This window comes from Dama dama, chromosome 28 (assembly GCF_033118175.1).
Source record: "Dama dama isolate Ldn47 chromosome 28, ASM3311817v1, whole genome shotgun sequence".
Classification (NCBI taxonomy): Eukaryota; Metazoa; Chordata; class Mammalia; order Artiodactyla; family Cervidae; genus Dama; species Dama dama.
In genome coordinates this window covers 57,859,468-57,873,345 of record NC_083708.1, presented here as the reverse complement: position 1 = coordinate 57,873,345, position 13,878 = coordinate 57,859,468, and the positions used below count along the sequence as shown (strand labels likewise).

The 13,878-nt window shown below is 43.1% G+C and overlaps 1 protein-coding gene across 1 annotated transcript; it reads left to right on the top strand.

Moving 5' to 3' along the window:
• The first annotated feature begins 3,257 nt into the window (after positions 1–3,257).
• On the top strand, positions 3,258–13,509 carry GJA10 (gap junction protein alpha 10). Its single transcript, XM_061131766.1, has 3 exons — positions 3,258–3,929; positions 4,023–5,197; positions 11,691–13,509. Exons 1-3 carry the CDS (start codon positions 3,752–3,754, stop codon positions 11,727–11,729), a joined length of 1,392 nt encoding a protein of 463 aa, XP_060987749.1. The 5' UTR covers positions 3,258–3,751; the 3' UTR covers positions 11,730–13,509.
• Positions 13,510–13,878: the final 369 nt, after the last annotated feature.

The window sequence follows — 13,878 nt, the reverse complement described above, 5'->3', positions numbered from 1 at the left end:
TGACAGTAAGACTGTGTACTTGAGATGTGACGCACGGAAGATTCTGCAGGGCTGGGAGTTAGAAGATCTGGTCTCTGTTTGCCCTGGGCAAATCATTTGACCTCTCTGAATTCAAACACTTTACAAAAATTTGACATGGGTTTCTAAGGTTTTCAGACTCTCTACTGGAAAAAATAAATTTTTTCCTGAGCTGCCTCTTTCAGCCTAATAGAATATTGCTAGAACACATAATCTACAGACAGGCACAGCCCCCTCTTCGTGGTCTGAAAATGTTTAATTTCCTTTTGAGCTATTTCTCCTTTCAGCCTGACATGATTTGCAAGAACACTTGGGGTTTGATTGTCACTCTATTATTACTTGTTCCCATTTGGTGAGGCCAGATTCGCCCCAGGCGGCTCTTGATGAAATTGGACATGACCCATTGATCTGTGACATCGATTCACAGAGCAATCAATTGACTGAAAGAAATGCACCGAAATTCAAATCACTGTAATCACCTACAAATGAAAAAGGAAAATTCTCATTTGTTTCACTTTTCATTTCCAAATATGGTACACCGGGAGGGGCTCTAGCCTTGTGCCAATTAGGGAAAAAACATAAGAAAATTTAAAAGCACCAAAGGACATCTTGACCTCAGGGGAGGACTAGGTTAGACCCCATTGATCAAAATTACTGAGCTTGTTCTGAACTGGGCCCCACAGCCAGCAGGTCAGAGCCTTTATATCTGCAACCAGCAGCAGTTCCACTAACTAGCCACACATGGTCCAACTTGAAGGTTCTTGGAGCCCAGTCATTTTTTTATCTACTCCTAAGGTAAGTGGTAAATATGTAGTATCTCTTGTTTGTGAGAAATACAGGAAATTCCTGTGGGGATATAAAGGTAATATTTGAAGTAAAATTCACAAAAGGAGTGCCAACTTCTTTATATTTTATTTGATAAAGAAAATTCAAGGGTATTACTTGGACCTGAGGAAACAGAAATATTTGTCTAAAGGATCTCACTCTTGCATGCTAATATGCATGATCATTTTTCTGTTTTGTGTATTTCCTATTTCCAGTTTTCTTCTTGCTATTTAAAAATTATAATTTCTATGTTTTAAAGAGATAGTGGCAAAAAGAACTTTAAATAGTTTAAGATTTCTAAATAGAGAATAAGTTAACAACATGAGTTAGCTTTTTCACTTTCAGGTTTTTATATAAAATAGAAGCTCTAGATTTTTTTTTTAAGTACTAAAGGAGTTAGTTTTTAATAAAGAACAATGGCCAGACAATATTAAAGGAATAATTATGGGAAAGGACTGAAAGTCTTTAAGAGAGGATAGAGCTTAGTAAGTTACTGTTTCAGTTAATAAGAAATAGTCCAAAATTTTATAATCTAATTTTTATTTGCAAGTGGTAGATATGACTACATTCTTAATTTCCAAATTTTGAACAAGTGTATGGAGTAAAATAGAAAAGACTCATTAATACCTCTTCTAGATTCTGACAGGTACCTACTGCTTTTAAAATTTTATCTTAAAAGATGTTCATGCGTATGTATGTACATACAGGTATGCGTGTATATAAATGTGTGTACTGGGTGAGAATCAGTCATGCTTCCTTAGAAGCGTCTCTATCTTTTCACTTCTGCCTTCAAGCTCTTCTCCCGCCCTCATGGTCTCCTGCAGACCTCCGGGAGCCGACGTGAACTTCCTCATTTGTGCCTTTTGCGTCTTCTCCCCACACTTACATAGTCACATATACATATACATCTCATACATATGTGTACATATGTATGTGTTTGTAGGATTTTATTTTATTCAGTGAGCTATGGATGAATGAATTTGGAAAGAATTGACACCTTTTAAATGCTTAGTTTTCTAATCTGAGCATGATCTATCCCACCATTACATTGATTTATTTAAATAGTGGTATTCGACGTTGTCAACTATTCTCTCCTTGAAACTCTGTCCTACTTTGGTTTCGGTGCCTGCACCCTTATGGTTTTCCTCCTCTTTCTCATTGGCCATGTCTCATTTTCATTTGTAGACTTTTTCCCATGCTGTTTCTCAGGGTTCTGCCATTGGCTTACTTTTTCTTTTTGTCCCTAGGTGATCTCAACCTATTCAATGATTATGTACAAATGCTTATTTATCTGTAGTTTGCATATTTTGTTTTTATTCTCTAGACCCAAATACCTTCTGGACATCTCCACCTTTGCTATCCAGTTTTGTTGGGTAAAATCTAATTTTTTCCCTAGTTATAATTTCTGGCATTGATGTACTTAAAAAGCCTGCTTCTACTTCAAGATTATAGAACATTCTCTTACATTTTACTTCAATACTTCTATGGTTTAGTTTTTTTACATTTAATACTTTATTCCATCTGGAATTTACTTTTGTGTTTGGAGATAAGTAGGGAAAATATAACAATTCTGTGTTGTTTTTTTTTTTCTCCTCTATTTTTTATTTGATATTCATAACTTTTTCACTGTCCATTTTATATGTTACTGGGAATTCCTGGTGACTAAGTACTGTGAAGTCTGAATGAAGTATTGTTTATTGTTGAATTCCTTGGTATCTAGCACAGTGTCTGTATGATAAATTTTAGTACACATTATTGAATAAATGAATTGTGGAAGGAGAGAACTGTTTCATTATCTGTTTAACTTAACAACACTTACCTGTTTTTCCTGTTTCTTTCATATCTGGAAGTCATCCACATTAGAAGCCTGTAAACCCTCAAGTATTTTAACCTCATTGAACCTTGAGAAACGTCTTGTTTTTTTCAAGGTGAACCCAATGACCCATTCATGGTCTATGCCTTGATTCTTCTGCAGCTCCCAGACTTGCTAGCGAAGCAGTTTATATTCAGTTTTCTTCTAAGTAAGCAGAGCTTCCATTTAAGTCTTTTGTTCCAGATATGGCTTTGTGGATCTAATCATATGTCATTGCTGGTACTGCTTCTGAGCCTGCTGAATCTTTACTGCTACCCTGTGCCAGATCCTGAGGGTTCATTTGGCTGAGTTCTATTCTCTCTGCTCGTACTTTCAGTCTTGCAGTAGGAGCCGTCGATAATACATAATGAGGATCTACTTGGTTTTTCTGTTGATGATTTTTCCAGTGATAGAGTCAAGGTGCTGAGTTTTTAAAAAGACAATTCAGTTAACTATTGTTTATTGATGCCTTCATATGTCAAGATCAAAATGAAATAGAAAGCATCTCTGTCCATATAAAGAGTACCTTTTCAGAAAAGAGAACATAAGACAACTATCACAAAGCTCATTTAGGCACGGTACCAAATGAGTAATACAAGCACTAATGTATGAATTCAGAAATGGGAAAATCACTCTGACTTGAGATGGCTGGGAAGACTTCCTAAAGAAGTTGAGACTTATTTAAGATCATGTAAGATGTATGGTAAATAGGGCATTTCATATGTTAGAGAAATGGGCAAAATTATGGAATAGAATGTATTGTACAAATATGATGGCCAGTGAGTATACTAGAATGACAGTCAACTTTGTGTAGGAGAGAAGAGGATAGGAAGGAATTGGGTTGGACTGGGGAGGGTCTTTAGTATTTTTTCCAAAACCTATTCCTTAGAAATATTTCAGCAAGCATGAACCATAAGTATTAGGGCTGGAAAGTCCTTCATAGTTTTATTGACATGAAGAGAGAGCCTGCGGTATTGATCATGTTTTTATATATTATACCCATGGATTCTATTAATCTTAGTGTTTTCTGTATGTTTCAGACATTAGTCTCTTACCATGGGGGATTGGAACTTATTGGGTGGCATCTTAGAGGAAGTTCACTCCCACTCAACCATGGTGGGGAAAATCTGGCTGACCATCCTCTTCATTTTCCGAATGCTGATACTTGGTGTGGCTGCTGAAGATGTCTGGGATGACGAACAGTCAGCATTTGCCTGCAACACCCAGCAGCCAGGTTGCAACACTGTCTGTTATGATGATGCTTTCCCTATCTCCTTGATCAGGTTCTGGGTTTTACAGATCATTTTTGTGTCTTCTCCCTCTCTAGTATATATGGGCCATGCACTGTATAGACTCAGGGCCTTTGAAAAGGAAAGGCAGAGGAAGAAGTCACAGCTTAGAGCCCAGATGGAGAATCCAGAGCTTGAATTGGAGGATCAGCAAAGGATGGATAGAGAACTGAGGAAATTAGAGGAGCAGAAGAGGATCCAAAAAGTCCCGCTGAAAGGATGTCTGCTGCGTACTTATGTCTTACACGTCTTGACCAGATCTCTGCTGGAAGTAGGGTTCATGGTAGGGCAATATATTCTCTATGGGTTTCAAATGCACCCTCTTTACAAATGCACTCAACCTCCTTGCCCCAATGCAGTGGATTGCTTCGTGTCCAGGCCCACAGAGAAGACCATTTTCATGCTCTTTATGCACAGCATTGCAGCCATCTCTTTGTTTCTCAACATACTGGAAATATTTCATCTGGGCATCAGGAAAATCATGAGGGCGCTTTATGACAAATCCAGCAGTAAGGGCATTGAGGATGACAGGAGACCTCCATTCCATTTGAAAAAACATTCAGTGACCCAGCAGTGTATGACTTGCTCTCCTTTCCCTGAGAAAATCTCCCTCCTTCAAGCCAACAATCAACAGCAAGTGATCCGAGTCAATGTGCCGAATTCTAAAACGACGTGGCATATCCCACAGCCCAGGCAACTTGACGTAGACCCTTGCTATAGTAAAAAAGACTGGGCTGAGAAAAATCAGCACAACGGACAGCTCCATGTCCACAGCCCGTGTCCCTGGGACGACGGTGCTAGAATTCAGCACCCAGGACAGCAGCCAGACCAGTCTTCATTCGGCTTGCAGACTGTAAGGCCTCACTCCTGGCTAGGTACAAGGATGGCTCCTAGGCATTGTCCACCACATACAACAGGGCCCTGGGAGCAGTCCCAGGACCGACAGCCCTCAGAGGGACCTCTTGCAGACTTGCACAGTCACTGCAGACACAGCGACGGCAGCAGGAGAGACAGCAGGGTCCAAGAGGCAAGAGACAGACCTTACCCCGGCAGCCGCAAGGCCAGCTTCCTGTCCAGACTGTTTTCTGAGAAGGGACAGCTGTACGGGGACTCAGGAAGCTCCAGTTCTCCAAACAGCTCTTGCCAGGGCTTTCCACACCGGGAAAGCAGCCCCTCACTGCTGCCTTCAGACCCCGGGCGAAGGACATCCATGGTAAGTGAGGTCAGACAACCCGACTGGCCATGGAACTTTCACAAGAGGTGTCCCCCTGTGGTCCCTTCTTAGCCTTCCCTTCCCTTCTTCTTTGTGTGCATATGTGTGTGTTGAGAGGAGGGAGAGGAGGAGAGGGAGGTTAATTTATGGAGAGTCATTCGGTACATCCAGTTACGCTCAATTCATAAAATAAGCTTATTGAAAACTTGCTATCAACTAGTCTTATAAGTGCTAGTATATAAATGAGCCACCATCTCTGCCATCAAAGCGCTCTGAGTCTGGATGGGAAATTAGTTAAACATATAAATGGTCAAGCGTAAGTGTGCACGTTAGAGGGGATGGTGGGCAAAAGAGAGAGAGGTCAGTTCTTTACAGAAAGGTCAGAAAAAGCTTTACAGTTGAAATTACTTTTGAACTGAGTCTTGAGAGAGATGAGTTTCTCTAGACCTGGGTGGACTGGGGCACGTGGAAGAAGGCTCTCTCAGTACAAGGAGAACAGGGACAAAAGCCAAGAGGTGTCATAAAGTGCAGCTGTCTGGGGGCCATGTGCGTCTAGAGCACAAGATGGTAAGGAAACCATCAGAGATAAAGAAGACTGGAGAAGGGGGCATGGAGGCTTTGCAGGGAGGCACCCGAGAACCAACAGTGCTGGACGATGTGCAGCAGGGGAGTGCTTGGAATGAAGTTGCACTTTAGAAAGCTCTTTATAACATAATACAGAAGGTATAAATCAGAGGAGGGACCATCTGTCACCTTGAATTGCCCTTGTCTCACTAAGGATGGAGGGTGTGCTCCATGGTTTTAACAATTCTGGCATTTAAAAGTCATATACAAACATTTGCGATATATTCCACAAAGACTAAAATCAATATTGTATGGATTTTAATCCTGTTCTCTGAAAAGCCACAATGGAATAAACATTCCCTGGCTATCATAGGGCACGATGGATATTTACTGTGGATTCTTCTCAATTCTGGAAAAAAGTGACTCATGTTTTACCCACTACTAGCTTCTTATACTTCTTACCCACTACTTGCTTATTATAAAGAAAAACCACAGTGTTAATAGGGGAACTTTTCAGCGGAGTTTGCTTTGTTGAGCTCACACAGTTGCTTTTTCCTTTGTTTCATTCTTTCTGTTAATAATAATTGAATCCCTCTACCCCAGTTTTGTATCTTCTATGAATTTAGAGATGTTTTGTTACAGCCCTAATGCCTTACTTTGAAAAGAAATCATCCTACCTAGACTTTTTCCCAAAATGCTTTTTTTTTTCACACTTATACTCATTTCTTGTCAGTGACCAGCCATCTTCTCAGGAGGTTGATTTATATTTAGGATTCTTGTATGGGTGCTTGGAACCCTATGCCAAACTATGGGACGGTTTTCAACTCTGGCTTGAGTTAGTCATCTGGAGCTTAAAAAAAAATCTCCAGCCCAGGACCCATCCAATTCCAATTGAACCAGAAGCTCTGGAGATGGGATGCAGGATCAGTATTTTTAAAACTCCCTGGGTGATTGCAATGTGCCATCAGGGTTGAGATTCACTATCTTAGAGTAATCTTGCCAGTGGCCCCTGCTTCTTATCTGCTTTTGTGGAGTCAGTATGACTGTTTTCATCATTTTCTGTCTCTTGTACCTCCTTCCATGTGAGAGAAGCCTTTGCATTGGCAGAGAACTGAGGGAAGAATGGCAGTGTTTAGTTGAGGCGGATTTTCTTCATCCCAGATTATCTTTTGGGAGAGATAAGCCATGCTACAGAGCTTGGAGAAAAGATGATGAGGGTGACAGGCCCTCTTTCTATTTTCGTCTTCCTCTTTTGTCTTTGTTTATGTTTCTAGGAATTATAAATAGTGCCCTTGGTCACAAGGCATTTGCTTTGACTTCCCTGGTGGCTCAGACGGTAAAAACGTCTGCCTACATTGCGGGGGACCCGGGTTCGATCCCTGGGTTGGGAAGATCCCCTGGAGAAGGCAATGGCAACCCACTCCAGTACTCTTGCCTGGAAAATCCCATGGATGGAGGATCCTGGTAGGCCCCGGTTCATGGGGTTGCAGAGAGTCAGACACAACTGAGGGACTCACTTTTCACTTTTGGTCCCAGAGCTTTCCTACTAATGGTCACTTTCCCCCAAGCCTCTTTCAGAGTTGACAGGCCACTGCACTCCCCAAATGGTAGGGAGACTTGGAGATTGAGGTCACAGCTGTCAACTCCAGAGCACTGCGGCTGACACGTCATACTTACTGCAAACAGAGGGAGGTTCATGAGAAATTAGAGCAGTTGGGACTTCCCCAGGGGCCAGTGGTTAAGACTCCACATTCCAGCGCAGGGCAGGGGTTCGATCCCTGGTTGGGGAAATTCAGTCCCACATGCCTCGTGGTGCGGCCAAAAAAAGGAAAGACATTAGTGCATCAAGCAAAGGATTGTGAGCACCCACTTTCAATACATGGACTATAAACAGTTTTTTACACTGTCTCAGAGAGCTGAATTTTTCAGGGTCAATCAGATGCATTCTGATTGTAGCAGTTGGTGTTTCAGAATGAAATGAGTTCCAGTAGAGACCACCGTTTCTTTGCCACACGTTCCCCTTGCAGAGAACTGTCCTGTGAAAGAAATCCACTCTATTTTAAAAGGTCAGGAAAACCACCTGCAAGAGCCATGATTTATACTCCAAGACATTTTCCTTGCCATCACCACTCAAATCCCACAGTTTCTTCAAGTCTAAGCCTGTTGGTTATTGAATAAGTTTCTATTAGATTTGATTCTACAAGAATGGAGTTTACTGGGCATGGACAGCAAACTTTTAATCCTTTTAGTCTGGCCCAGTAAGCATGGGGAGGAAGGCTGGTTGAGTTTTAGGAACCCATGCTCCCCTCTGTAATGGAGAGGGTATGGAATGGCATTCATCAATGAATGCCTTCACTTGTCCGAGGTGCTGTGGAGTAGTCATTCTCATGCCCAATTCCACTTTAAATCTGCAGGGAAGCTTTGAAAAATGGTGTAATAAGAACCTCTGCAGAAACAGCCTGAGTACCACTATTTTTAAAGCTCCCTGGTGATTCCAGTATGAACTACTACTGTAGAGTAGGAAGATTTTGGCATTAGGAAGAAGATTGCCCTGTGAACGCCTCTGATCTTTTGTGATGTTAAAGTGATGATAAGGAGCACTCTCCTGTAGCTCCACGGTGCTGAGGACCTTTGTACTTAGTAGTCCCTCTGCCTGTGTTGCCCCCCCCCACCCCCCCCACCCCCCCCCCGCCCCAAGTACCTCAGCGTGACTGACGGTGTGAGCTGTGTGCTCACAGCCCAGGGAGCACTCTTGGGCCGTGATCATGGAGGGGAGAGTTAGCTGTGACGAGGTTGGAATGGGCAAGAGCGGATACGTCAGGCTTTCTAGGTCATGGAAAGGAATTTGGGTTGGATGGCACAGGAAGGGTGGTGGTCTGATACATACACATATGTATACATGTGTATATTTAATTAGCTTATTTACTTTTGGCTGCACTTCGTCTTTGTTGCTGTACGTGGGCTTTCTCTGGTTGTGGAGAGTGGGGGCTGCTCTTGAGTTGTGGTGTGCAGGCTTCTCATTGCAGTGGTTTCCTTTGTCACAGAGCATGGGCTTTTGGGTACGGGGGCTTCAGCAGTTGTGGCACATGGCCTTTGTTGCTGCAGGCCTTATGGGATCTTAGTTCCCAGACCAGGGATTGAACCCATGTCCCCTGCATTGGCAGGTGGATTCTTAACCACTGGACTACCATGGAAGCCCATGATACATATATTTTTAAAATCACTGTTTCTGATGAGTCTATTGTAGAGATGCTGTGGTCTGAATGTTTGTCTCCCCCAAATTCACATGTGGAAACCTTATCCCCCAGTGCAGTGGTATTTGAAAGTGGGACATTTGGGAGGTGATGAGGTCATAAGGATGGAGCCCTTTTGAGCAGGATGAGCGCCCTTTTAAATGGGGCATCAGATCGTCCCCTAGCCCACCCACCATGTGAGGGTACAATGAAAAGATGACCATCTGCGAGCCAGGAAGAAGGCTCACACCAGACACTGAATCTGCCAGCGCCTGTGTCTTAGAATCCCCAGTCTCCAGAAATATGAGCAGCACATTTCTATCCTTTCTGTGTTTACACGTTTGTTTATTTTCGGCTGCGTGAGGCGCGCAGGGCCTTTCACTCTGCACTTGGGCTTCTCTGCGGCTGCGGCCGCAGGCTCAGTAGTCGCTGTGTGTGAGCTCCGTTGCTCCAAGGCATGTGGGATCTTAGTTGCCCAACCGGAGATCGAATTCACCTTCTCCGCACTGGAAGGTGGATTATTAATCACTGGACCGCCAGGGAAGTCCCTACATTTCTCCCCAGCTTAGGGTATTTTCTTATAGCAGCCCAAATGGCCCAAGGCAGGGGGTAAGCGTGCAGTCAGAGAGACCAGCTCAGAGGCTTGCACGGGGCTCAGGTAAGAGGGGAGTGTGACTCACTGCAGGGGTACTACTGTTAATGGTTTGAAAGAAGAGGCTTTTCCTTTCTTCTTAGTTTTCAAATTAAAGTTATACATGTTCATTGAAAGACATTCAATCAGGATAAAAGAACACCGAGTAAAATGTGAACGTGACGATGTGAGGGTTCACCTCTCCCTCTCACCTGGACTCAATTCCCATTTCCCTCCACCAGAGACCATCACTGTTAACAGCACAGGCTGTGATCCCCTTCCTCCCTCACTGCAGTCATAATCTGTCTTTGAATACAAATATATGTCCACATATATTTTTTACATGTTTTCAAAAATATAAATGTGATCCTGCTATAGAGATGTCTCTGCCACTTGCTTTTGCTTAATTAATGAGATGTCTCAGGAACTCTTCACTTCAGCACCCACGGAGATTCCTCAGTTGTATATGCTTCATGCTTTTCCACGATAGGTAAACCATAGATACTTGATGACAATTTAGCCATTCTAACTTTTTTTCTACTGCAAACAATGTTGCAATGAATCTTTCATACATACTTTGATAGGTACCTAGAAATAGAATTATTGGTTTTAACAGGCATGCATATTTTACATTTTGATAGATGCTGCCCATTTTTGCTCAGGAAGGACTATGCCAATTTATCCTCTTTCCAGCATATTAGCACTTTTTCTCCACACTCAGACATTATCTAGCCCCACCCTCAGTCTGATAAACTAGAAATGTTTCCCTTTGTTTTACTTTAAATTTCCATGATCACTAGTAAAGTTGTTCATATGTTTATTAACCATCTGTATTTCTATCATGAATTATCCTTGTCTATTTTTCTGTTGAGATATTTGTTTTTCCTCTGGTTTCTAAGAGCTATTTTATGGTATTATATTAATGCCTTGTCAATATACGTATTTTAAGACTTTCTCCCAGTCTGCTTATATCTTATCACTGTGTATGGTGTCTTTAAACTTTTAATATTGTACTAAATCTAAAATCTCTGTGACTTCTAGGTTATTTGCCTCATTTGAGAAGGTCTTTTTTGATACAGCATTATCAACACGGGTAATTAGATGGATGTTTCGATTGTTATAATTTATTGAACCTTTTACTAGAGAAGTTTTCCATAATATATCAGTTGCCAAAGAATCTAAAGAAGAGGGAGAAAGTCTCCCATTTTATGGAGCCCCTGATTCTGGTCTAGACACTGCCATGGGTTTCCTCATTGTGACCCTGTGATTATTGCCATTTAAGAATAAGGAAGTAGATGACTTGTCCAAGTTATACAATTAGGATGTGGTAAACCACAGTCTTTGGGACATAGCAGGAACATAAATGAATATTTATTGAATGAGTGAATGAGCTGGAATTTTATCCTAAACTTGTCTGACCCAACCCAAGTTCCTTCTCCCCATTGCTGCTTCCTGCTCTCCCTGTGAAAGTGAACGTGATAGTCACTCAGTCATATCCAACTCTTTGTGAGCCATGGACTGTAGCCCTCCAGGCTCCTCTGTCCATGGGATTCTCCAGGCAAGAATACTGGAGTGGGTGGCCATTCCCTTCTCTAGGGGATCTTCCCGACCCAGGGATCAAACCCAGGTCTCCTGCATTACAGTCAGCGTAAGTGTAGCACATTTTTAGGAAAGCTGATTACAAAATGAATCATCTACATTGGGATCCATGTTCCCATTCCACATTAATGCAAAGTCAGGAACTCTGGTTAGTTGTGGAGGGGACAAAGATGGTGATTAGGAAAAGGTTGGCCTTTTAGTTTTAGACCTGGATTTTGGACACAAGCACAGCTGGAAGAGGAGCAGGGGATGGCAGGTGGGATTCAGATCTTATGCTGCGATGCTGTCAGGGAACAGAGCCTCTTACCTGGACATTCTTCTCTGGGGTGATGTAGGGAGGGGACTATCTTTTGTACAGGATTTTGTTTGGATTTGGGATATTTGTGACACACACAGAGTCATGGGTGGGTGGGTGAGACTAGCTTTTACCAGCCCTTCTGAGTCTATTTTGTTCATTTTGTTTCAGAACATGCTTCTAGAACTTTCATCTATTATGAAAAAATAATCGATGCCTGGGATCAGAAAAAATGAACCCAGGAGAGAGCTGGCATCTGCGAAATAAAAGTTGTATGTCTGTGAGCTCAGACTGCAGGAGAAACTCCCAACTATCCCCTCTGGAGCCCTTGGTCAGGCCGTGGCTGTGCATCGGAAGCTCCCAGCTGGGGCACCTGACCTCTGGGGTCAGCCTCGCGCTGTCCTGCTTGGCCACACTTCCTGCAGCTGATCTGACAATCTGCGTTCATCAGGGAGGCACTCTATTCCATCAGAGAAACTCTAGGGACCAGATATGTAGGAGCCGGAGTGGGGGAGGGGACAGAAGGGATGATGCTCTTGATTCAAATGAAAGGAAAAAGACTTTCATAATGGGGTGTGGAAAGTGCAGCTTTCTCTGTCTCTCTGGACCTTGATTTCCTGATACCAGGAAGCATGACGTTTATTTATGCCAGGAAGACAGAGGTGCTCAGTGCAGAGAATGGGAAGCCCACTCCACTCTGGACCCCGTCACAAGCTTGTGGGAGCCATGGAGTACGGTCATGGTAATGTACCCTAACTGAGGGGCTGGGGTGATGAGCTGCAGAAGAGTGAGAAGTTCTAGAACTATTTCCAAGAACAGCTCGGTTTTTTTCCAAACAACATGCCACAGAGCTGCTGGCAGGGAGAAGGCAGAATGAGACCCCTCACTGTGCTCTAGAAGTAGATTCACGCCCAAGGTGCACATTCAAAGCAGGGGAGAGAGGGACGTCCCTGGTGGTCTGGTGGCTGAGACTCCGTGTTCCCAACGCAGGAGGCCCAGGTTCAACCCCTGATGAGAAAAGTAGATCCCACATGCCACAATTTAAAGAAAGGTGACCCTGTATGTCACAACTAGAAAGATCCTTCGTGCCACAAGACCAGATGCAGCCAGGTTAATTAATTTTTAAGAAAACAGTGTAGGAAAGAGAATGACTGCTGCCCATCTGGGGCTGGGTGGTGTTTGAATGTTTCCCTTCTGCAGGATGTAAGAGCCTTATTCTGTATCAAACCACAGTGGTCATTCCCTGCGACAAGCACTAAAGTCAGGTGGAAAGTGCAAATGACTGTTGGTTCTAAATGAACAGGTTTTCCTAGAGAATTTTGGGATCATGGCCCACCCTTTCCCCAGAATGGACGGAATAACTTCGTGCCTTCAGGCAAAGGACTCGTCTTAACCTCTGACACCTGATGCAAAGAGCAGACTCATTGGAAAAGACCCTGATGCTGGGAAAGATTGAAGGCGGGAGGAGAAGGGGACAACAGAGGATGAGATTGCCGACTCAATGGACATGGGTTTGAGCAAATTCCAGGAGTTGGGGATGGACAGGGAGGCCTGTCGTGCTGCAGTCCATGGGATCACAAAGACTGAGCGGCTGAACTGAACTGAACTGACACCTGAGATGTTCGGACCATGGTGATTTCACAACAGAGAATATTTGCTAATCCTGTTAAGATGCTCCCTGAGGCTCTGCCTCAGTGGGGAACCCATGGAGGGAGTGGAGTTTGGCAGCTTGTAATTTCCGTTTTCCCACCTGGCTAATGGAATTGGGCGCATCCAGAAGCTCAGAGCCCAGCAGCTCTGCTATCTCCTGCCATCATGTGACTCCATCCTCACTGCCAGACCACTCATGAGTCCAGCGTACTCAGGTCATCTGGGCTGCCCGCCATTCAGTATCTCGTTTTCCTTTTACAACAAAATTCAGACTCAAGTGATCAAATAGCCTTTTCTGGTTCAGCTGTATTTCTCCCCTAACCACAATTATAAACTCTCTGCCCTGCAATTCACTGTATCTGGCACTGGTTTTTCCTTTTCCCCATTTGCATTCATTCAACTTTTTATTTTCAATTAAACCTATTATTATGAGATGTAGATTCACATGCCCTAGTAAGAAACAATATTCTTCACCCAGCTTTCCTGATGGTGACTTTCTGCATAATTACAGCACAATATCAAAGCCAGGAAATTGGGTTTAGTGCCTTTGTCCACTCTCAAAGGCATTCGGGATTTTTAAAATTGAGAGTTGAAGAATCACATTATCACATTTTTAAGATTTCTTATCAGATTAATCAGGTAGCAGGTAAAGGTCCAAACAAGGAAGAGGCATGGCCTCTCTCGAAGGAAACAGTTCTGAAAGCCTCTG

Excerpts from the sequence above, each read along its gene's own strand:
- GJA10 (XM_061131766.1), top strand. The coding sequence starts at position 3,752 with ATGGGGGATTGGAACTTATTGGGTGGCATCTTAGAGGAAGTTCACTCC. Across the intron at positions 3,930-4,022 it reads CTGCAACACCCAGCAGCCAG|TATATATGGGCCATGCACTG; the intron begins GTTGCAACACTG and ends CTCCCTCTCTAG. Across the intron at positions 5,198-11,690 it reads CCGGGCGAAGGACATCCATG|AACATGCTTCTAGAACTTTC; the intron begins GTAAGTGAGGTC and ends ATTTTGTTTCAG.